We start from the raw sequence: 25,462 nt of genomic DNA, 5'->3' as shown, positions 1-25,462 counted from the left end.
TTCTTTAAAACAACAGAATGTTTACATGTTTAGTATTTCCATATGATAATACATATTTTTTGTTATAATGGCTTGCCTAAGAGAAATAGTCTGAGTTTTATTCTTAAAGCCATTACACTAAACCGACTAGAGGAATTGGAACAGGAGTCCCGCTCATTCCATTATCTACTAGTCTAATTGTTATATTGTAGTTGGTCACAATGGATTTGTGGTCCTCAAAACAAAAACATGAGAAGGGGTATCAGTGTGCACCTACTACCTGGAGAATGCGACTGTAACCCCTCTGTACATTACAATAAAAAAATAAAAGGTTAAAAACAGAATCTATTGTGGAAGCTTTAGCTTAGCCACATTTTCCAAAAGTACTGAGTATGAGTGATATGTTGTTTGATTCACTGTTGTTTTTAGAAAGGAGAGCAAAGAATTCTTGCCGAGTTTCTTTTAGAAATAGCTACGACAAGCCGGGAATGGTGGCTCATAACTGTAATCATAGCTAGTCAGGAGGCTGAGATCTGAGAATCGTGGTTCAAAACCAGACTGGACACTAAAGACTGTGAGATTATCTCCAGTTAACCACTAGAAAACCAGAATGGCACTGTTGCTCAAGGGATAGGCCTTGAGCTAAAGAACTCAGGGACAAGGCCCAGGCCCAGAGTTAAGTCCCATGACCCGACAAAAAAAATAGATATGACACCCCAGGAAGAAACGGGGTACAATCCTTTCTGAAAAGATTGAGTGGTTTAGGAAGGCTGGCTCTTTTTCTGATCTTTATGCACTGTTTCTGCCTATAATTATTTTGTGAATGTGAGGATAGGCCATTGGCTCTGGACACAGATCATCTGGTTCCTTCTTTTTGTTACAGAGAATGGTAGAAGCATTTTCTGCAGACAGAATTAGTTATTTCAGAAAAGCTCACAGAAGTACAAAAGGGCCTTACAAAGATTCTTGCCATTGCTCTGCCTTATTTCTAGCAATGAGCGAGTAGAAAATCTCATTAACAAAAATTAATGTTATTTTTTTCTGAGCTGTCAACATTGGCTGTCCCTTTCCAGCCACATAAATGTTTACTCTAATTTGTTAATAAGGGGGGAAAAAGCTTCTGGTTAAAAATAACATCTGTCCATTGACAAAACCCAGCTTAAGTCATGAAAGGAGTTTTCAGGATATTATCAAAGCTAAGTTTGGCAGGATGTTCTTGCATCGTAAAAGTTGAAACAGTATTGGCTGCTTCGAGGGCAAAAGGGGAGAGACCATCTCAGGCAGTGTTCTTTTCAGATTTCTCACCCAGTTTCAGTCAAGCAGACTGGGTTAGAAACTCCTTACAGGGCACTATTCCTGCAGATGCGCCTTGTGACTCAGGTGATGTTTGTTGCAGCTATAGTTGCTCAGCTTCCTTGTCTATCATTTAGTCATTTACTGAACTGTTCCTGATTGGAGTAATAGGAAAATTCTAACAATGTCATCATGTTGTTGTGGTGGTGGTGGTGGTGGTGATAGCGTGTGTGTGTGTATGTGTGTGTGTGTGTGTGTGTGTGTGTGTGTATGTGTGTATGCACGCATGTGCTAGCATGTCTGTACTCTGGGCTTGGGCACTTTCCCTTGGCTTTTTCTTTTTTTTCATTCATTCTATCAGTTGAGCTATAACTCAATCTCTGCCTTTTTAGTGGATAATTGGAGATAAGTCTCATGGACTTTCCTGCCCAGGCTTGTGTTTGAACCTTGATCCTCAGATCTCAGCCTCCTGAGTACAGGCTAGGGTTACAGGTGTGAACCATCGGTGTTCAATGTTCAGCTTGCAGTGTTTTGTTTATATGCAGCACTTGGTAATATTTGATTAACTAGGTATATTTTCAGTTTTAACTCAGATACTTTTATTACCCATATTACTGAACTCATAAATGTCTCATATATTAGATTTGCTGTGAAAGCTTGTGTTATAGTTGCCATTGATTTACTGCTTCCATTCCTTCTTTGGTATTCTTTGGCAAACAAGGGTCATCTTATGGACAATGCATGTTCTCATCTTATAGTCTTTCACTTGGTGATACTATTGCTCTCTTCACACCCCCTGCTAGAGTTTCTGTTTGAGGAGTATTAGTGATGGTGTTTTTCTCTGTAAGATGATGAAATTGTGGCTTTGTTGCCATATAGTCAACTAACTAAAGTGTCAGCAACACATAATGTGTATTTATAAACTATAATCATCATAGAGATACTAGCAAGAGGTAAGAGGAAATACAGAGTGGGTCTGGAAAGTTTTTGGATATTATGTGTTATTGAAAAGTTAAAATACTCAGATCATTGAAATAACAAAAAATTGGTAGGTAAAAGGAACTTTATTTGAAAATGTATGGAACAAAAGACAAAGGTGGTAACAGTGTCTCTTGTGGCATCCCAGCTGTCTATCTTGCCTAAAAGTATGCCCTTATTTTACTCGATAGCTGGCTGTATGTGAACAAACAAGGAGAATTGGAAAATCTTACCAATATGAGACTTTTTTCCCCCTTTGGGCAGCACAAAGGTTTGAATGGAAGGCTTTAAGAAGGAGGTGCCGTACTGCTCAAGCCGTGCTCTTAACACGCATAGGATACCATTATTTTGTTCCCATCATTATCTTTTCAGGAGACAAGACACACTCCGTCTTCTGGTTGGGCTTTATCCAGTACCACCTTCTGTGTGTTTTTCTTAATCACTTCCCTGTCAGCCCCTCCACCTTCCCCTGTGGATTCATGCATATTTGACCTTCCAATGTGATATGAGGAATAAGTACATTCTTGCTGATTGTAGGACCTGTTCTGTAGTGCATTATCAAGAAAAAAGAAGTTTAGAAAGAAATATGGGCCCCCAGAAAAGACTTTTAACTGGTTATAGATCATGCTTGTTTTGAATTTATCTTGTATTTCTCTTTCCTCCTGTTGACTGTGAGCTTGTGGCTCACTGTACTCACATAACATGAGGTTCAAAATGAACCTAACAACTTGTGGGAAGGGGTGGGAGGAGGGAAAGTAAGAGAATAAATGAGGGAGGCAGTAACAATGTTTGACAAGAAATGTATTCATTACCTTACTTATGTAACTGTAACCCTCTCTGCATCACATTTACAACAAAATTAAATTCAATTAAAAAGAAAATATTTGGTTTTGCTCACTCCCAGTCACTGCTGAATAGAAACAGTTCTTAAAGGTTCAGGGAGAGACATTTGTTACTGCCCAAAATGGGTAAAGAAAAGACAGGGTCATCCAGAGTCTTACTAGTTATTGCGCACCATGAGTTTGTTGCAATGATTCCAAAAGTCAGTGGGAACTGGGAAAGAAAAAAGGTTAAAACAAGATTGACTGATTCACATGAAGCAAACATTTCCTGCTGTACAAAGCAGCTTCTCAGGTTTTAGTAGGACATTTTTCCACATAAACTGAACAATGAGTTGTGTTTTGCACTTGTGAAAGGAGTGTTTTTTAATAGCAGCCAGCATAGTGCCTTTATTCAAAGATGAATTCATGCGTGAAGATGAGAGTCATTTGGTTATTTGTGCTAAAGGCGATGAGATGTGTGTTACAGCATCTGCTTCTCTCTTTTTCCATTAGGTTCCTGTTCATTCTCTTAGGTCCAAAGGGGAAAGCCAAGTCCTACCATGAGATTGGCAGAGCCATTGCTACCCTGATGTCTGATGAGGTAGGGGCTTGAGAAAGATGGGGTTCTGCGAATGTCCATCTTATGTTATGAAGAAATCTGATCATCACAAAGATCTAATGGAATAAAATATAACTGTCAATTCAGAGTATGAAATCAACACAAAAAGGATGTTAATTTGTTTATTTGAAATAGGGAAGGGAAGGGGCCAAACAAGATGATTTGGAGGGGGTGGAGGAGGAAGAGTGGGGGAAAAACATGGGAAAGGGTATCAGTCAGTGTTCAAGAAGTAATGTACCCACTTAAAGATGAATGTAACTATAGCCGCTCTATACATCACACCAACAATAAAATACAATTAAAAAAATCCCAGGCCAGGAGTTTGGCCTAGTGGTAGAGTGCCTGCCTAGCATGCACCAAGACCCAGGTTCGATTCCACATGCATAGAAAAAAGCTGGAAGAGGTGCTGAGGCTCAAGTGGTAGAGCTCTAGTCTTGAGAAAATCCAAGGACAGGGCTCAGGCCCTGAGCTCAAGCCCAGGACTGGCAAAAAAAAAAAAATCCCAGCCTAGTGCCAGGAATTTGACCTGGTAATAGAGTGCTTGCCTAGCATGCACAAAAACATGGGTTTGATTTCTTGGCACTACATACACAGAAAAAGTGGGAAATGGTGCTGTGGCTTAAGTGGTAGAGCTCCAGCTTTGGGAAAGCCCAAGGACAGTGCCTAGGCCCTGAGTTCAAGCCCCAGGACTGGCAAAAAAAAAAAAAAACAACCCTGAGCCTTTCCTGATATCCTAGTTGCTAATCAAGCAGAAATGGTAAATACCATTTCTAATAAATGTCTTCCCTTAGAGGAAGGATACAAGAAACATTGGAAAAAGAACCTATAGTGCACACATATATTTTTAATTTTTCTTTTACTTTTTTTCTTTTCTTTTCTTTGGAGGAAGGTAGAGACTAGAACTTAATCCCTGCCATTTTTGCTCATGGCATATGAACCATGCTTCCAATCACTATAATTTTATTGTTACATAGTTATACAAAGTTTATAGTTCCATAAGTTATGAGTACAGTATATCTGGATCTATATCATTCCTTATATTATTCTACCCCATTATTCTTCTCTCATCCCTGCCTTCAAGTTACATAGTTCAATTTCTATATAATTCACATTGAATATAAAGACTGCTTTATATGATTATAGTACATATTTTTAAACTCTATGTTGAACTAGAATGTTCCCTCCCTTCTCCCTTCCTTCCCCGCCCAAGGCTAGGGTTCTATCACTTGAGCTACAGATTCCTTTCAGGCTTTTTAGTGGCTAGTTGGAGATAAGAATCTCCAACTTTGAAGCCTGGCTGGCTTCAAACTGCAATCCTCAATTCTCAGCCTCTTGAGCCATAGTTCTACTGATCTTAGCCACCCATGTAGCTAGTTTGATGGATACATGCCATTACACCCAGCTGTGGGTTGATAAAGGGGTCTTGTGAACTTTACTAACCAGCCTGACTTTTTACTGAGATCCTTTTGTTCTCAGCTTCCAAGGTGTTTAGGATTATACATGTAAACCACTTGAGATTACTTATAGAAGGCTTTAAAAGTAGGTAAGAGTGTTTGATGGGGTTATAGATGGGGAACTTGGAGGTAATCAACTCAGAACAGAATGATTCACAAAAAGGATTGTATGCCTTTTGGAAATGCTTCCTTTAGGGATGTGTACAGAAGATGTCAGTTTTCAGTTACCTTTTATGTTTCCTTGCTGAAAGATACAATGATTTAAATTCCTTTTGAGTTCTGCCAATAGCACTAGATTAAAAATAAAATAGTTCACACGCTATTTGTTTGCTTGAGAACTACAGTATTTGACCCTTACCCTCATCTGAACACTCAGAACTCACCATAAACTTTTCCTTCTTCTTCTTCTTTTTTTTTTTTTTGCAAGGATGGAGGTGGGGGGTGGAGAGGAGGTCGTGGGGATTGAACTCTGGGCCTGGGTGTTGTCCTTGAGCTCTTTAGTTCAAGGTTAGCTCTACCACTTAAGCAATAACCTCACTTCCAGTTTTGTGGTAGCTAATTGGAGATAAGAGTCTCATGGACTTTGGTGCCCAGGCTGGCTTTGAACAGTGGTCCTCGATTCTTAGCCTCTTGAGTAGCTAGAATTACAGGCATGAGCCACTGTCCCCTGGCTGAACTTATAACAGTTGTGTGTCCAGCAGTTGACTTCAGTGAATAGCCTTTCAATAGATATTTTCCCAAAGCATTTTCATCTGGCTCCTAATAAACAGTGCCAACTTACAAAAGGGAGCCTGAGAGACATGTGAGTTTTTAGTTTTCATGGGGGAAAACTCAGCCATTTCTTAAAGCCCTGTCATTGTATTTTGAGGTCATAATCAGATTACCTAAATATTTTGGAAAAACCTGAAAATAGGCAATATTAAAAGATAGTCACAGTGGTTGATGGATTGCATTGTTCAGGACTGATGTGGTATGGAAGATGTGGAAATTGCTCTTTTATTGTTTTCTAGGTGTTCCATGACATTGCTTACAAAGCAAAGGACAGGCATGACCTGATTGCTGGAATTGATGAGTTCCTAGATGAAGTCATTGTCCTTCCACCCGGAGAATGGGACCCAACGATTAGGATAGAACCTCCAAAGAGTCTTCCATCATCTGACAAAAGGTAAAGTACTAGGCATTTAGGAGTTCTTTGATATGTGGATACTCCTGGGAAGGAGGTTGTACTGAAAATGAAGGTGGAGACAGGCATCACCTTGATATTTTCAGGGCTCTAGGATATATTGCCTCAAATGAATCATTTATGTGCTTGGATTTCACATTTCCTTGGCACTGTAGAATATGTGTTGTAGAATATGTGGTTCATGTTTTGATATTCCTCGGCAATGGCAAATCAGAGGATTCACATCATGATACTGGAATGCATTGTGACCTTCTTAGGTATACAAGAAAAGATTAGTTATTTTGAGACAAGTCTTTCAAGATTTACAAGGTTAAGAAAATAGCCAAAAAATTTCTATACATATGGGAATATGGAACTTGACAACTTGATGAGACTGGTTTTGGAAAGGGGTAGTGGGAGAGTAGTAGAGGGGTTTTGGAAAGGGGTAGGGGAGAATAGTAGAGGAATAATTATATCAAGAAGCATAACACATATAAATAGACTTGTTAAAATAAATTCCTCTTGTACCACTGGTGATGGCAAATAAAACAGAACTGAATTGTCTAAAAATAAGGAAATGGGTGGGGTGAGACCACTTCTTTTATTTCCAGGGTATACTTTCCCTCTTCTAGGATATGTAGGTAATTCGACTTCTATATTCATCCAATCATTGTTTATATTCATCCAATCATTGTCTTCACATTATCTGGAACACTTTTAAGAATTATCTGTTAGGATAGCAGAAAGAAATAGTGGTCTTCCTGAATGTTTCCATACTATCTCTCTATTAGCTAGCACAGGATAAGAAGCCAATGAATAAAATGAGCTTATATCCATTTGGTCTGTGTTGTCTTGTTTAGAAAGAATATGTACTCTGGCGGAGAGAACGTTCAGATGAATGGAGACACACCCCACGACGGAGGACATGGAGGGGGAGGGCATGGAGACTGTGAAGAACTCCAGCGAACTGGACGGTAACTTGCTGATCTTTCTACCAGTCCTTAGAAGGTTTTCCTTAGATCCGAAGTTCCCTTTCTCTTTCTGATTTTACCTTCAGCATTGTTGTCATGGTTTTCCCTCATTTGTTCAGCCAATAAATATTTATAGTTGAATCCATTAGTCACAGGCCCCGGGGGTGTAGCTATGAATTAAACAAATCTTATGGGTCTTCTTTTGTAGAGACACATAATAAATAAGTAAACACAGAAAATATCTTGTAGGGAAAAATGAAGCAGAATTAATGTGGAAGAATGGGATGGTATAGTAATTTTAGGTGGGATGGTTAGAGTAGGCCTTTATGTGGAATTGGTATCATTTGAAGAAAGTGTGGGGTGGAAGAGGGATGCCAGGGGAAGGGGGAAGGAGTGGGGGCTTGATCACTAGAGTGACTGAGGGCTGGCTGGAGGGTTAATGTGATGGTAGGTGAGTATGGATCACAGGATGGCTCAAGGCACTAGTCTTTCTCTCCTACGTGGGTTTCACAGTGCCATCTCTTCCCTGTATGCTTCCTCAAAACATGAACAACATGTAATCGAAATTCACCATCCACATTCTCTGCTCCATCTCCTTAGCTTGGAGCTGGGAGTGCAGAGTACCCATATCTCTCTGGCTAATTGCTTTTTGTGATAATTCATTTTGTGTTAAGTAACATTTAAATAGGGGAATCAGCTCATAAAGATAGAGATTCTCACTGATCTATAATATTTTCATAATATTGCAATATTAAAACTTTTAATCTGTTTAAGGGATGGAAGCGGAAGCACAGAGATGGTGGGACAGAGAATGAATTAATCTACCAGTGAGTGACACTCACTAGACAGAAGGTTGAAAATGAATGATATAACTTCAGGGGAGGATGTTCAGGAAGAAAAACTTGTGAGAAAATAAGGGAAGAGATGACACTGTTCAAAAAGAAATGAACTTGCTACCTAACTGATATAAATATAACCCCTCTGTACATCACCTTGACAATGAAAATACAATTAAAAAGTAATACTTTAGAGAAAATTACAGTTTTAATGCACAATTAAATCTAAATGAATTGATTTTTTTCACTCTTCCTGTGGATCCTCTGAAGTTTCTCTTCCAAATTAATAGAAAATTATTTCCTCTCTCTTTTTTTTTGTTTTCTGGAAGAAAGAACACAAAACCGTTTCTTCACTCTTCTTTACTAAATACAGTCATGCATTGCTCGGTGATGGGAATATGGTCTGAGAACTGTATCCATAAGTGATTTCATCATTGTGAAAATATTATGAAGTGCACTTAATTCCCTCCCAGGCGACATATGTCAGGCACTTGATGTGGCCTCTTGGTGCATCTAACAAATGGGGGTAAACACAAGGCTGGTGCCAATATAACACAGTGTGCTGTTTTAATGTAAACTTGTTTTCACAAGTAGGAGTATTCTAAAATAGAAATAAAAAATAAATGTAGCAAAGACATACACATTAACAGTCATTGACTCCCAAGCCTTATATATGGTAAAGCATTGTAGGTCTATACTTTTATTGTTGATGGTTATAATAGGCTCAATTACATCAACATTATTGCAGGCACATGAACAATGCCTGGCACAACCCAACACCATCATAGCTAAGGATGTCTCCTATGAGCCTGTCATCTGACATGTGGTCTACTTGTGATGGAAAAGTATATGCAGCATATACTTTGTTCTTTATAAACTGTTCCTTTTCGAATTTTCCTTTTCATTTTCTCCTCATATCCATAGAAATGAATTCTGGGATTCCATTTTCTTGAATTTCATCAGGCTTTAATTTCACTCCTCCATAGTTTGCCTTTCTGTATGCACTGCTGGCCGTGGCTGTGTGCACACTCTTATGAAAAGCAAGAAAGTGGAAGTGAGGTGCTGGGAACCACTGAGGTCCAGGCAGCCAGACTCTAGATAGCCCAGAATGGAACTTTGAATGATGGAACCAGATGCTTGGAAAAGAAGCATTTTTAGACACAGCCCCTGCACATACCAGGAAAGCAGAGGCTGGGGTTTGGTTGGGAAGTCCAGTCCATCCACTAACCTGGTGATGCTGCAGTGAGCTCCACTGCCCTTTGTCCACCACACACCTACATGGGATCCTATTGTACTGCTTCAGAGCTGACTCACAGTCTTTCCTGCCCATGTTGGCTTTGAAACATCATCTTCAGATCTTAGTCTCCTGAATAGAGAGGCTTACAGGTGTGAAATACAGACCTGGCTTCTTTATCTTACTATTTGCTCTCACTCTGTTCCCTAAAAGTAAACTCCACAAGGCAGAGCAGTTGATCTCTGTGTCTAAAACACTCAGAATACTCATGGCATAGGCATAAACAAAGGCACTCCAAACCATTTATTTGTAGAATGAGGGAATTCAGGAATGAGGGTGAAAAGACTGTGAAAGGCTTCATAGGATCTGCGTATATATATTTAGATGTTTTTCTTTAGAGAATGGAAAACTTGTTTATCTGCACAGTTCTCTCTCATCCAAAGAACAAGTGGCTGATCTATCACAAGGGAATGTGGTACCTATTTTGGTAACTGAAATAAAAAGAGAAGGCAACATATTTTTCCACAATTTTCTGCTATCCTCTTCAGTAGGACTGTACTCAGTATACCTGGACTCGGTGTTTTTAGGACAGATCTTTTGTGGTTCAGTGAATTATGCCCTGACGACTTTAGTCATTGATTTTATATTTGGTCACGTGTTTTGCTTTCTCACTCCCAGGTTCTGTGGTGGACTAATTAAGGACATAAAGAGGAAAGCACCCTTTTTTGCCAGTGATTTTTACGATGCTTTAAACATTCAGGCGCTTTCCGCGATTCTCTTCATCTATCTGGCAACTGTCACAAATGCCATCACTTTTGGAGGACTGCTTGGGGATGCCACTGACAACATGCAGGTGGGTATGATTTGGGGGGAGGCCACAAATAGTACAGCTCAGATTGTCTTCCTCACCCCTGCAGCTCAGTTAGAAGCAGATGGCCTTTCAGTTACTCAGCGTGATTTTTTTTCTTGTGCTGGATCCTGCATTTTACTTTGCTTCTGGCTTGCTTCTGTATTTCTAGCGTGTTCATAATCACAAAAATAGCTCGATGAAATCTGGCTTGAGTCACAAGGAGGGAAAAGAAGGGGAGGAAATGAGGAGCTACAATTCTATTTGAGCAAAAGCATATCAGCTGCTTCAACTTGGTGCAGCATACCAGGTTTCCATGTTCCTGGAATATATGGCCTGTATTCTGTTACACTGAGCACCGCACTCTCTTTGAGAATATGTGGTTATTTTACTTTTCACTTTTACACTTATAAGAGCAAAGCAAGTTGTCAAAGAATCGAATGACTGGGATTTGCAAGCCTCTTGGTAGAGTTCAGCTTTCGTTAGTAGCAGCCAAGAGTTGATCTTCTCTACTTGGGTCTGTCTTATTAAGTTTCACAGATCCTGACATGAATAATGTTGAAAGCATGAAAACTTGGTTACCTTGGAGGTGAGGTTCACCTTCCTTTTATAGCAATAATACAAGTTTAGGGAAGGAAAGTCATTTTAAATTTTCCCTGATTAGTCAGAACATCTATACAAAACTAATTGTAGTTTGATCTAGTTATTTTTTTAATGACATTGTGTTGTATACTCAGTATAGAGGAGTGAATGGAGCTGATAGTGTCATGAAAAGAGCCCAATTCAAACCCTTTTCAAACTCTGTCCTACTCTTTTACTACTTATTAGTGCTTAACAATGTAACATTTCAAATGCTGCCAGCCTACTTACTTCTTTTGAATGCAATTAATTTCAAAAAATTACCTTGTTTTTGGTTTAAACTTAGGGCCTTTGCTTGTTGCCAAGCCAGTGTTCTATTGCATAAATCACAACCCTACCCCTCTAAATTTCTAATGTAATATTAAAATGAAATCAAGGCTATAACATTTATTACATCCCAAGTAAAATAGGAGAAGCTACATTAAACAACTGTATGTTAGTTTCAGTATATTTATGTTAGTGTTTATCTACTGGTGCATAGCATATTATCCCAAAATTTAGAGGCCTGAAACAACCATTTGATAGTTCATGGTTTTAGTGATCAGTGGGCTTCGTGGAGTAGTTCTCTTCGCTGGTTGCTCATCTGTTTTACAGTCAAATGGCACTGATTTCCAGATCTCAGAAACTCTTTGGCGTATTAAATCAGCTTAATCCTGAATTCCCAACATGAAACTTTATTGTTTTTTTTCAGTTTAATAAGAACACCACCACCACCAACACACACACACACACACACACAATCATTCAATTCAGTATACACACCCAACAATCATTCTCATTGTTGAAATCACACACACATACATACATGCACACAATCATTCAGAATGTTGAAATCACACACACACAATCATTCAGCATACACACATACACACATTCAGATAGTTGGAATCACACACACACACACAAACACACAAAAACAGATTGTTGGAATCACTCAATTACTTCAAAAGATTGAAATCACCCAGCGGCCTCTCTACAGTCTGGTGCCTGGGCTGGGATGTCTGGATCGGCTAGGGCATGGGGACTCATCATATGCCTTTGCCACAGGGCAGGCTTGGCTTCCTCACAGTGGGGACTGTGATGATTCAGAAGAACTTAGGCTTCATGGGAAAGAGACAGATACCCTACATCTTTGCTTTTTCTCATATGAACATGAACCCAATATTGCTTGATAGTCCTTATTTCCAAAGAGAAACTGGAAACTTCAAATTCTTCGTGAAATCTTGTGACTTTCAAATATTGGTACCGATGAGCAGTTTCTGAAGAAACATAGACAGTGGTACTCTAGAATGCCCGAGAATGGCAGCATGAGCTGAAGAGCTGAAGCACACTGGACACAGACATTAAGTCTCTTCCCATTCACTTCCAACCTGCTCTTTACTCATGGGACAGAATTTATAGCAGTAATGCTAGTCATAGAATTTTTATATAAACTGATCTGTACCTGAGTTGGGTAGTTATTTCTTATCTGCTTTAGCGACTTAAGATCATTTAAGCAGATTGTTCAAAAAACAGGTGGAAAAGTAAACACCAGGTAAGCATGAGATCACTATGAAGACAATTCAGGCAGCACATGCAAAGAAAATAAAACAAGGAGAGTAGCTGGGCTCCTGTGGCTTATGTGTGTAACACTAGCTACTAGGAGGTAGAGATACGAGGATCAGGTTTTAAATCCAGGCTAGGCAGTAAAGCCCGTGAGATTCTTATCTTCATTTAACCATCAGAAATGTAGGCAGAGCTATGGTTGAAGCTAGCCTTGAACACCAAAGCTCAGGTATAGTGCCCAAGGTCTGAGTTCAAGCCCTGGGAACAGCACAAACAATAACAACAACAACAAAGCAACAACCAAAGAAACCTTTTCAAGGATGTTATTTCATTGAGATGGAAATAATGTGCGTGTGTGTGTTTGTATGCGAGTCACATGGTTTTTTGAACTGAATTTTATCTGTGCAACATCAGAAGACATACTTAGTTTTAGAAAGCAGCAGCTATGATAAACAAAGAAGCATGTCTGAGACTGTTTTGATTCCTCCTATGTGAACCAGTGTCTGAGTAAGTTCTTGGCAAAGTGCGACCATGTAATCAACACGGGACTTCTCAATGCTGGTGACTTTAGTTATTCTTTGTCTGCTGAAACTTCAGGAAATATACATACATGAAGGATGTTAAATAACAGTTTTCTCAGTGTTACTATTGGGAGTTGAGATTCTAAGTAAGACAGAATTATAATAATTTCCAGACATAGTTGGATTATTGTGTTCATTGATTTGTCAATAATTTTGTTGAAACTGTGAACACATTGTTTTTAAGTCTCTGTGGGTCAAAATATTAAGGATCCAATGTTTTGTCACTTCCAAAGCCTTTTCCTTTTCAGAACTATATTGATGAAGTCCTTCTACTACATAATTTTCCACTTGTAGAAGTCATAGAGTGACAGCAAAAATACTGAAAAAGAGGGATAAATAAAATGATTGTGTATATGTTTGTGTATACATAGACATATATGATGAAATAGTTCATGGATTTGGTGCTAAGGCCCATGTCAGTTCACAAGTATATGGCAGAGGTTAATTCATCCCTTTGCAAGTATTTATGGAGTGTCTTCTATGTTTTTGACACAATTTTAAGTACTTAAAGTAAGAGGTAAGGATCTCTTACTGGTGTTATTTACGCCAAGGGCAGTGATGAAAGTTATCTATCTCAGTGGTCCCACAGAATACCAGTAGTAGTGTGTCATAGTTTTTTTTTTTTTTAAGAGTTGAAGTCCTCTGGCTTCATTTGGCTTTTTAACATCAGAGCAAGATGAACAGGGTAAGAATTGGCAAAAGCTGACATAATTTGCAGCAATATCACATGATTTCATAAATGAGGCAGTGGGTTATTCTCTCAAGCTCAGGCAACTCCAGTGAGTCAACGGAGACTAGTGTCTTTGCTTTTAAAGGCAGACAGCTCAGAGACAGTTCACACAGGGCCCTTATTGTCAGGCTACAAATAGACATGGATGCTGCGTAGAAACGTGTTGTGAAAACATGGCTGAGTCACGGTGTGAGTGTTGTCTAAGCAGTCTCTTCTGCCAGCTTCTGCTCAGGAGATCTTGCCTGTTTGAAGTCAGGAATTCACAGTTAAGGATTTATTTCAGAGCTGATGATACCTATACAACCATAGAAAATATCTTAGACAAATCTATTTAGTATATACAAAGTGCTTTTATTTTTGTTAGCATAAATTTATTGTACAAAGGTGTTTTTATTATTTATCTACATGCACATCATGTACTTCAATCAGCTTACCCCTTCTAACAATATTCTCTCTTAAGCCCTTCCCTTTTCTCCATCAGTAACAGTTTTTGTGGGTTTCATTATGTCATTTACAAATATATATAATGCACTTTGAGCTTATTCACTCATATTTACTCTCTCATTTTATCCACCTTTCCAACAGTTCCCCCTACTACAGTCACATTGTTACTAAATAGTATATATTTTATGTACATACTATGAATTTCTTCTATTAATATTATATATCATCAGAAGTAATTGTTCTTAATGCTTAAAAGAAAAACAGCTAAGGGTGTCACAGTCCAAGTACTGCTGAACTATACTGCCAACATAGAGGATGGCACAAGAAATCCCCCATCTTGGCATACATATGTTGCCCATCAGAGAGATAGGAGAATATTCTTGGACTTAACAAGTAGGTATTCACAGGTATCCATAAATTTCTTATTAAGTATACATTACATTTATCTGTCATCCCACCCCAACTTGTACTTATCTGCTTCCTATGCTTAGATTTTAGCAATGAAGACTGGAACATAAGCATTCTGAAGTCTAGGAGTAGTGCAACAACTCCCACCAAAGTAGAACTCTGGCTTCATTGCTGTGTCCTCAAGGAAACAAAAGATCTTTTTCTTTACTCTTCTAAAACAGAGCTCTTACACAACTAACTCTCTCTAGCCATTCCTGCAATAACATCATTTTGTAGTTCCAGTTGCTAATCAAATGTACCACATTTATTCAGGTACCTCTAATTAAGTAGTTAAAAACTAATGTATAAATATATCTTGCCATAATTTATTAATTTAAGGATTTTCTATTCAAAGAAAAAGAAACTTAACATTGCCTTCATGTCAAAACTCAGTCAACAAATGTTTATGGATTGCTTAATCTACAGACAGGATACTAGTGTAAAGCATGCCTTTTCATGATTTGTAGCCAGTCTAGTGTTATAAAAAATGTTCTAAGCTTTATAGAATACAGAAAAACATTCTAATTTAAATCCATATTTGACTGGATGACTAAGCACAGTGAAGACTGAGTGAAGAAAGTAATTTTATTTTTTTTCATGAGTAAACAATCCTATTTTCATAAACCTTTCAGCAAAAGAATGCAGTAAAATTTTTAGAATTCTGTGAATTTTGTGATATTTATGGTGCGTAACAGAGCACATTCTGAGCAAAGTTGTCTCATTATAAGGAACATTTATAGCTGGCATCTCCAAATTTGAGACTTTATTTTAACATACTGCTGTGCTGAGAATTTTTAATCAATCTGCTTCAGTTGGAAATGTATCATTTCTTATGCACATATAATGTTCCTCGATAATGTAGATTCTTCCTAACAAAGCCTATCCTAATCAATTTATAAAAAGCAAGATTTGAAAAAGCAAGATTAAGGTAAATGGGTAATTTCTTTATTGAGAATTTTATAATAATTTTGATTTGCCTGAGTGTTGTACTTTGGCACCAAATGCATTTCTTCCTTTAAATGGCACACACAGTGATGTGTCAATGGGCTCTAGCAGCATATTCTAGTTTTAGAAAGGTTTTTAAGAACTGCGTGTTGGGATGAAACAATTTGATTCATTTGATAGGCTAGTGAAAGTCAGTTTGCTTGTGGCAAAAAAGAATTCAGTATTGATTATTCATAACTAAGATAAATCAGTTGTTGTTCCTTCCAGAAAAAAACTTTATTAAAGGTATGTTTCTTCTCTTGTAAAAGTTCTGAACTAAACTTGCTTAGATAAAGTGGGGTAATTTTAATTTTTGAAAATTAAGTTAGTGCTTTCACTTGAAAGGCCTTTGTCAACTCTATATTTCTGGGTACCAAAAGTGAAGATTTGGGGAGACTAGGGAGCCCCAAAATAATGCTTCATTTAAAAAATGCTACATTTGGAAAATTATTTTTGATGAACACAAATGAAATTTATACAAATGGAATTTATTTTTGATGAACATAAAAATTTTCAAATTTGACAAACTCAAAAACTTTCAAAAGTTATCTTGTTTCAATATATTTTTTTCACATCTTTCCATACCTGTTTTTTATATATACATATAAACACACAGATTCATATTCAGGATTTTACATAAATGAGATCATATAGGTGTTATAACACTAGTACTTCATGAACATTTTGTACTTCACTAGGATCTGCATGTAACATAACTTTAAATAATATATGTACTATATTTAATAAGTTTCCTGTTGTAAGATTTACAATTTTTCTTAAGTCCTTTTTATAAACAATGGTATGGTACTTAAATATATTTTCATTGTTTTATGAAAACATGGTTTTATGTGTGTGAACTTAGGATTCATGTTCTTATTTAGCTTTTTTGCCGAACTCTGGTACCCAAGTCTTGAAACAAAGCTTCACATATGGCTTTTTGTTGAGGTTAATTGGAGGTAAGATTTTCATGACCTTTTCTTCCTGAGTTGGCTTTGAAACTTGATTCTCAGTTCTCAGCTTCCTGAGTAGTTAGTATTACAGGAATAAGACACTGGTGCCCAGTTTATATTTTCATCTCTTTAGTATGTATATGCTAGCTTTAAAAATTTTAATTAATTTTTTAGTTTTTAAAGCTCTTTATTCTTGTATTTGTTGTTCCTTTGCTGAAAAAGGATGTTTTATTCTTACTCAGTTCAAATTTGAGTGAATATCTTTCAACGTTTTTATTGAGTTATATATCATTTCTTCACACTTGTGTCCTCAGTAGATTTTCCTTTGAGGACATTTTCTTTTTTCTCATTACTTATAGTAAATGCATTTATAATTATTATATTTCCTTTGCTTGCTAGAAATAGTATAAAATATATAAAATATGTTATATAGAGTTACCATGTATTTAACCTTGTTTGTGATTCGACATGTATATATATATATATATATGTTATATGGTTAAAAACTCTTTTTTTGGTGTTTTTTTGGTGTTGTCATGATATATTTAAAGAGATTTTCCCTACTCTGAGACTAGAAAAATATTTGCCTAGATATTTCAGTTCATTCATGTTTTAATTTAGACTTTTCTATCCATCTGGAATTGATTTTGCTGTAAGGTTATCCTGGCACTTGATGTTTCAGATACATATTCATAGCTCCTCAAAGAATGTCAGGCCTCCATAACTTTCATTCCAGTCAGTTCAACCAGAGATTGAAGAACTTTAGTTATTTTGGGGCCTATACTGTTTCTTCAAGTAGAGATAATTTGTCTCTCAGGTCTATGCTTTTATTCGGTCCCTGCTGACAGGTTAAAGAGAAATCTTAGTTATGACAATAGAACACATTAAGCAGAGTATGTGGTAACATGATTTGGAGGTGCCGATCTGTCTGTTGAGAAATCACTGATTTATAGGTTATAGCTCCACTGGCGGAAAAAAAAATGAGGCTCATTGTCCTATTTTCTTCCCAGTGTAGTTAAGTGGTCTGTGTAACTGATTGCTAATGTTGTTTTCAAGGAGGAGGTGAGATGGTTATGAATGAATGTACCTCAGGGTAGGGCTACAGAAAAATCACTTGAAAACTTAAAAAATTATAACTCCTCAGGCCTCATTTTCAAAGCACCCCTTTTAGTTGTTCAGAGTGGAAACAAAAATAAGGCTTCTCAGGTAATTTTCAGGAGACTTAAATTTGATTTAGATACTATGTTTCTTTACTTTTGAAGATGTGGCTTGAGTTTAAGTGGGGATCTGATCTTAAACTTTGGCGACTGAGCAAGAGTTCACTGCCTGTTTCCAATGGCTGCTTCATTTTTCTTGTCTAAACTTCACATTCAAAGATTTCTCTAGAGAAAACTAATATTATTTACCATGTTACACAGTTCATATAGATCATCACAAATGTGGGATAGATTTTCTTTTTTAATGGCTAACACAAAAATAAAGCTTTAAAAAAGCTTTAAGTATTACACTGATGCTGGTAAATGCTTTATCCTTTAATGCATTGGACTATTTCCAAGTCTTACTGTTTTGGATATAATCAAAGAAATAGAAAATACTTGATTTTCTTAGGCTACAGTGCTATTTTTCTTCTTCGTATTGGCTCTTAGCCCCTTGTATTATTTCATCCAACCTCCCTAAATAGTGCATAGCTATTAATCCAAGTAAGAATAAGAATTACATGAAATAACAAGTCATTCTGTGAAAGACAAGCTATAATGAAGTTAACAGAATGCACTTTTAATTTTAATGTTTTATTCTCTTGAATGTACTTGCTTTGAACTAGATGTGCCTTATCATAAGTAGCTGAAAGGTGTGAAATGCTAGTATTATACATCATGAGGAGATTTTGACATTTTTAGAGTCTTGCTCCTATAACATTCTTTCTTTTTATATTTGATTTTGCTATTTTGGGGCTCATCCTAATTTTCTTTGCTGTTTTTGAAAAGCAGAAACAGTTTAATTTTATATGCTTATATAATCAGAAAAATAGTTTCAATTTGGTTTTACACACTCTCCTCTAAAATAACGTATTTTGTTTATTATCAATTATTTTAACAAAAGAAGATACTCTGGACTACCATTGACTTCATATGCTCTGGGAGATACTACAGATTAGAAGATCCCCCTCCACACACACTTTTATTGCCATAACTATTCATTTTATCATGCTGTTCTTTTAGAATTTCTATTACCTTCTTCTCACAAAGAAAAAAAATTGTAGAAACAAGAAGAGGACTATGAGAAACAAGAAAGGAAAGGAAACTAGTGCATTATTGTACTTATGGTTTGTTCTGGGCTCTTTTTTATAGTTTATGATTTTATTCAGTCCAAATAATTATATTGTAAGGTATGCATTGATTTTACGGAAAAGAGAATATGAGTTTTGAGGAGCAACAGGAAGAGCTGAGATAGCCTTGTCTTCAAGATAGATCTTTGTGGACTATAGATCTTTTAGACTTTCTAGTTTGACTTTTATCTATGTCTACATATGGACATAGTATATGTGTCTGCCCAGATTCAAAAGGATTGGATTCATTAGAGAGTGAGCTAAGCACTTCACAGACACTGTCTGGTCTAATGCACATAAAACAATTTTATCAGGCATAGGGAGATTACATAACTTGCTGAATGTCCTTGATGGAAGAATTGATAGAGTCTTCATATGAACTTTACTCTGGAGTACATTGCTTTACTATGTCATTTGATTTTTTGGTTATGGTTTTGTTTTGGACTTTCACAAAGAAACTGAAGTCAGTGTAGGTGGAGTAGGGGTTCTTACTATCATCAGCTATCTAGTGAGATAGCAGTCTGAACTTCAGGTTACTTGATTTCTATTCTTTTGACTTTCTACTGTTCATAGTGGCCTTGGTCTGAGTAGAAATAGAATAAGGTGAAAGCCCAACCAGAGAAACTAGAATACTGTAGCTCTTGATCCTGCCACACCTGACTTCTTAGGTATAGAAAACAGGTATAGAACTGTGTTTATGATTTATAGTTATTAGGAGTACACACATCCGTGTTAGGTTTTCCTCCTTTTAACATTGTAAACACTGAATACAATAAATCAGAAAAGTGGTCTTTCATAGTTTGCTTTACACACAATTATTATTAAAGTTTCTGTGTTGCCAAGAAAAACATGTCAAAAATGGCAGTGAAAATAGAGATGCTAGAAGCATCTCTCTAAGGTTAAGCAAGTTCCCAGTGCAATGTGTATAAATAAATCACCTGTGTCTGTTTCAAACATGTCAGCCACAGAATGGAAACTGTAGCACTTACCCAAGGATCAAGTCCTGAAATAAAAATAATCTGCTGTTGAGTAGTCACATGGCTTTCCATAAATCAAAACCATTTTCTGGAAGAAATTGGTTGCTATCTTTACTGCATGAGCCTCTTGACCTTTGATAAGTGGACCTAGGATATCAGTTGGGCTTGTTGTCTTCAGTTCCTGTAGCATCTCCTGAGCACTGAGCACAGGCTGAGCATGTGGCAGAGCAGTGGACAACAGGAGGGAGAAGGGAAGAAGAGAGAAGGCACAGGAAGATCTTGTTCCTGCTAGCACACAGATTATCAGCTATGGCAAATCAACTAGAGGATCCTAAATGTCAAATCCCTTCCCCCGCCCTTTATACTCTCCTGTGTGTTCACTCTGAGCGATATTTCGATCCTGCACTAATGATGAGAAATAGGCCTTCCCGTGTGCTCAATGAAGAAAGATGCTATCCCATGCCCCTAGAATGTGGCTTGCCTGCTGCACAGAGCAGCTAAGCCTGCTGTTTCATGTAAGCTCTGGGAGGAAAAGGGAGATAAATTATAGTAGCATGGAAAATCTACTGTCTATACATAGGAAGTGAAAATCTACATGTCTAAAAAAATGTTAGCCTACAGCATACATTTTATCTTTGCTAAGAATGAGAGTGGTTAGGTAAGTATATATTCCAAACAGTTCTTAAGTTAACTTTGCACATTCATATCAGTTGACCCTTTTGAATCTCAGTATTTGCACATTTATGAAATCAGGGGCAAATGTTATTTGTGGAACACAAGGGAATCCCATTCTTCCTTGTCTGTGTAAATGCATCTTGCTCTGCTGTCCTTACTGTTCAGATTATGTACCTATAAAGCATGAATGTAAATAATGAAATGGTACCCTTCAGCTAAACATTAGGACTCACATCCACGTAATGTGACATCCCTTGAAAGGCCCTCTTGCTAGACTTTTCAGTGGAGAGCACTGTCTGTATTCAGTGAGAGTGGGTTGATTTGCTGTGAGAGAAACCATCTTATTACTTTGCAGTTCTTGATCCCTTCCCCAGCTCAACACCATTATTATCAGTAAATATTGTAACTATTAAAGCTACAGAATTTATTCACTGGAAAAAAAGGTTTATTTCATTGATTTTAATGTTCAGATTTATAGCTATATATGAATAAAGGGCTGTCATCTTTTTATATCTGGAAATCATTCCTTGATAAAATACTATTTCTTAATAAAATACTATTTTGTTTATAAAATGCCTTCCTCCAAAGACATATTCATTATTCTGACATTTGAACAAAGGGAGAATATAGAAAATATACTAGTTCACCATTATGGAAAATGTTGTGCTTGAATGAAGTGATTGATTAATAAAGGTAGGGTGATTTTGAACGTCAGTGGAAGCTTGATGATTATTTGCTTCTATTACATTGAAGTAAAAAGAATGCATTGATTTCTAGAGATAAAAGTAGAAAATGTGGGTCGGGAGTTTGGCCTAGTGGTAGAGTGTTTGCCTAGCATGCATGAAGACACGGGTTCGATTCCTGGGTACCACATACATAGAAAAAAGCCAGAAGTGATGCTGAGGTTCAAGTGGTAGAGCTCTAGCCTTGAGAAAGTCAAGGACAGTGCTCAGGCCCTGACCTCAAGCACAGGACTGGCAAAAAAAAAGTAGAAAATGTGACCATAATGTGACCATTATGTCAATTTACATTTATTTCCTGTGAGGTAAAATTTATTGAAGCTTTTGTGTAAGTTTATTGGATAGTGAATATTAATGAGATTTTTCTTGAAATTGATGTCTTAGAAATTACTTTGCTTCCCTCCTCATTTCAAAAGCTTCTATGTAGGAAAAATGGTTTTGTGCAAAAAATAAGCTACTTAGAAATGGCTTTTGTAAAGCTACTTACCAATGTACTGCTGCTCCAGTGGTTCATATTTGTAAGCTTGCTATTCACGAGGCTGAGATCTGAGAATCACAGTGCACAGTCAGATCATGAGACAAATAAGGTCAATCCTGCCCAATTGGTTGGATTATAGAAAGTGATTTCAGGTTGAGAGGCTTCTACGCTTTTTAAGGATCAAAGGCACCTTTTACTTCCTATACACCAGTTGTGGAACTCAGTGTAGTTCTGTGGAAGAATCCAGCCCCTGAAATAGGGAAAGACTGAAATGTATGCAAGGTAAAATAAATGCTGGGAATCTCCTTATTGGTCTTTATTTTTATTGATATGTTTGCTAATGACATCATAATATATCCACATACCACTTCCATTTTCCTGCAGGCTACACAAATGAGAAAGATGTATTTCATTGACCATCTCACTTTTCTTTTAGGGTGTGTTGGAGAGTTTCCTGGGTACCGCTGTTTCTGGAGCTGTTTTTTGCCTTTTTGCTGGTCAGCCACTCACTATTTTGAGCAGCACAGGACCTGTCTTAGTTTTTGAGAGGCTCCTGTTTAATTTCAGCAAGTATGTATGCAAATGTATAATTTATCAATCACAACTGTCTGATTATAGAACATTTAGTCCAGATAAAGCACAGAATAACAATCTGGTAAATCCAAGAATGAGTCACAAGACTGGGAGGGTAAAATTGGACCTTGATTGCCAATTACATAGTCCAGTACTGAACAGGATCTTCTACCATGTCGTTTGCCTACTCCTTTTCCAATTACTATCTTCCTTATTCTCCTGCTGAGGGGCTGATCTCTGAGCACTGTAGCTCCATCTTCCTTTGCCCTATGGCTTTCTGTGGAACATGACAAGGAGGAAAAGAAAAGGCCCAGTATATGTCCGTTTCTCCTCACCCTTTTCTGCTTGAGCACAGCAGTCTGGCAGGCTTAGCTCAGACTTTAGCTTGAGTCCGTTGGCTGGTCCGCTCTGACTCTGGCCTTTACTAGACTCTGGTAACTCCATTCTTCTTTGACCTTCTCAAGTCTAAAGTTAGTATTGGCTTCTTGTTGCTTGGTTGTTGCTATTCTTTGGTATACTTCTGTAGCTAGCCTGTGTATTTTGTTTTCCTTAGAATCCTATATCAGAATGTAAGTTTCTGCCATGAATGATCCTAAGTGTTATGTGGTAAAGAAATGACTTCAACAAGAATGACTTGTTGAAACATAGTTTGTTAATGAAAAAGACTGTGCTCTTTTCTTGGTTCATAGCTCCTAATGTCAGTTCTAACATTCTTTATTGAAGACAGTTGTCAAAGCTTGATTGATAATAACAGATACTATTATATATCAGGTATCATTCTAAGCACATTTATATACTAACTCATTTAATTCTTGTAGCAACCCTAAGGTATAGAGACTTTACTAGCTTTAAAGATGAGAGAGTAGACCAGGAGTAAGTAAATTACAAAATGTGACATCTGTAATCCATGATAGGGCTGAAATTTGAATTTCTGGTTTCTGGCTCTAGAAGCCATACTTGTTTTTTTGAACTAAAAATTTTTATTGTAATTCATAGAAGTGTTACAGTTATATTCTCCAGATGGAAGGTGCATTACTTCACACATATTGATACCCCTTCTCATGTTTTTGTCCCCCCCTTTTCCCCCGCTTCCCTTTCCTATTTCAAATAAACCAATAATTATATATACAATATGCCAGATAACAAAGTAAGATATTATAACAATGTGAGAATAACCAAGGGACAACAAAAGAGATGAGAAATAACATCGTACATTAAGAACAACAATCACATTATATGGCTCTTGTTTCCATATCTTGGAAAGCCATGCTTCTTAAAGAATCATAAGACTGCCAGCAGACATGACAATAATGATACCAATTTTTCTTTTAGAAATTGATGGATCATTTTAAGATAAATGCTAAATTAAGTGAATTATACAGATAGGTATTTTAGCACACATTTAGAATTTCATACAATTTTGTAATTGTACATTTTTAGCATTTTAAGTTCAGAATAGTGCCTATAATTACCTCATAGACTTATGTACTCCTATATGACTGTAAAAATTCATTGTGTGTTCAGAAATCATAAGTAAAGGCAAGAATGAGGATTTGAAACTTTAAAACAATCTATGTTGAGAATACCAGTACAAGTCTTCTGAGAGCTTCAAGATCTGCATTTTAATAATACTGCGAATTTTCTGTGGACCATTGCTACAAATCTTTCCTCTGCTCTAATTGTGAGAACATTGGAAGGAATCTTAGTCATATCAGTTTATAGGAAGAGTCAAACAGTTTTTATATGTTTAAGAAAACATTTTGTGAGACAAGAAAGCCTTTGTGGAAAGATTAAACAAGCATGCATTATAAACAGGAACAAACATGCGTAACCTTTGCAGAAAGATTTATTGGATGAAATATGATCAAAGCCTCAATCTACAGAAAATGTTTGTTTTAAGTAATGGTAGGAGAGAGATTATTTCCTTTCACTAAGCTATTTCTTTTCTCACTTTCCCTTCTGTTTCATGGTAATTGGTAATGTTACATAGTTTCAAGAAATTTTATTTATACACAGTTGTAAGGCAGTGAAAAACATTTGAGAAAACATGGTTTATATCATTGAGCAACATACATCCAACATTATTTTATTCACTTATGCTGAGAATTTATTCATTCATGTCTGCTATTTGAGCAATGCTAATGTTTTATTCGGATTCAAACTATTTCGTATGTCACTAATTCCAGAATTCCAGCCATGAAGAGGCCATTAGATGATCCATGGAAGAAATTTTCCATGTTCCCAGTAACTTGGGATGTGCTTTCTGTTATATCTCCCTTTGCATCATTTATTTTACACTTCAGCATAGTAAATAATCTTTGAGGTTCTTTACTAAGCAAACATTATCTTACTCAGATTTTTACCATTTGGGGAGATATAGATAAGTCCTTGTTTTGAAAGTTCAGCTTGTCCTTATTGCTCACCAATGTGTGTAAACGTTTCTCATCTTTTATTGCTCTTCCTTCTGGCTGCTCTGAGCATACAGCTTTTATAATGAAATTCTACTGGCTTTAGTGATTTTGAATCATTTTCATTGAATTACTTGGGGAGCATAAAAGTCTCCTAGAGTAGTTGCTTTGGAATAGTGTTTAGGTTCTAAGATTTAAGTTTGTATATGCGTTTTCCCTTGGTGCCCAGACTCTGCATCCTAACCATTATTTAGTTAGTGAGGTTTCTTGTCTTCCTCTCCTCTAAACACCAGTTCTGTAACATTCACTGGCAGTCTTACAGTAAAATCACGATTGCTGTAAATTTCATCTTATCAGGGAATCAAAAACAGTGGTTATTTGGAACTTTTAAGAGAAAAGGCTACTAGCTCAGAAGCAATCATTTTTTCTTATCTCTGACTTTGACCCTGACTCATTGCATGATAATATGAATCATTTTGAATTCCTAGTTCACCGTTTTTGTTCTGTAGCATACTTCCCTCATGAGAACATAATGAGGAATAATCAGTAGGGTTTATAAACATAAAGAGAACTGGAAGCTGGACATCAGTGCCTCACACCTGTAATCCATGACTTCGGGTAAATGACTCAACTCATCTATAGAATGGAAAATAGGTAGCAAACTTGCATCTGTTTCATATGCTGTAAATTCTGTAAATATAAGAATCATGTATCTTGGATGAAATAGTATTAATGAACTATACACATACAAATGATATACAAAGCATTTAA

The 25,462-nt window shown here is 36.8% G+C and overlaps 1 protein-coding gene across 4 annotated transcripts in view; it reads left to right on the top strand.

The window, feature by feature from the left end:
• Positions 1–25,462, top strand: part of Slc4a4 (solute carrier family 4 member 4) — a 434,785-nt gene that overhangs the window by 333,198 nt on the left and 76,125 nt on the right. For all 4 annotated transcript variants that reach the window (XM_090343454.1, XM_090343451.1, XM_090343452.1 and 1 more), the window contains 5 exons: positions 3,585–3,672; positions 6,155–6,309; positions 7,167–7,280; positions 10,026–10,200; positions 22,147–22,280. In XM_090343454.1, the coding sequence (XP_090199580.1) occupies positions 3,585–3,672; positions 6,155–6,309; positions 7,167–7,280; positions 10,026–10,200; positions 22,147–22,280 (666 nt within the window). The remainder of the gene's footprint in view (positions 1–3,584; positions 3,673–6,154; positions 6,310–7,166; positions 7,281–10,025; positions 10,201–22,146; positions 22,281–25,462) is intronic.

The sequence above is a fragment of the Megascapheus bottae genome, chromosome 13 (assembly GCF_031878675.1).
Source record: "Megascapheus bottae isolate mThoBot1 chromosome 13, mThoBot2.hap1, whole genome shotgun sequence".
NCBI lineage: Eukaryota > Metazoa > Chordata > Mammalia > Rodentia > Geomyidae > Megascapheus > Megascapheus bottae.
This window is presented reverse-complemented; position numbering and strand designations above follow the sequence as displayed.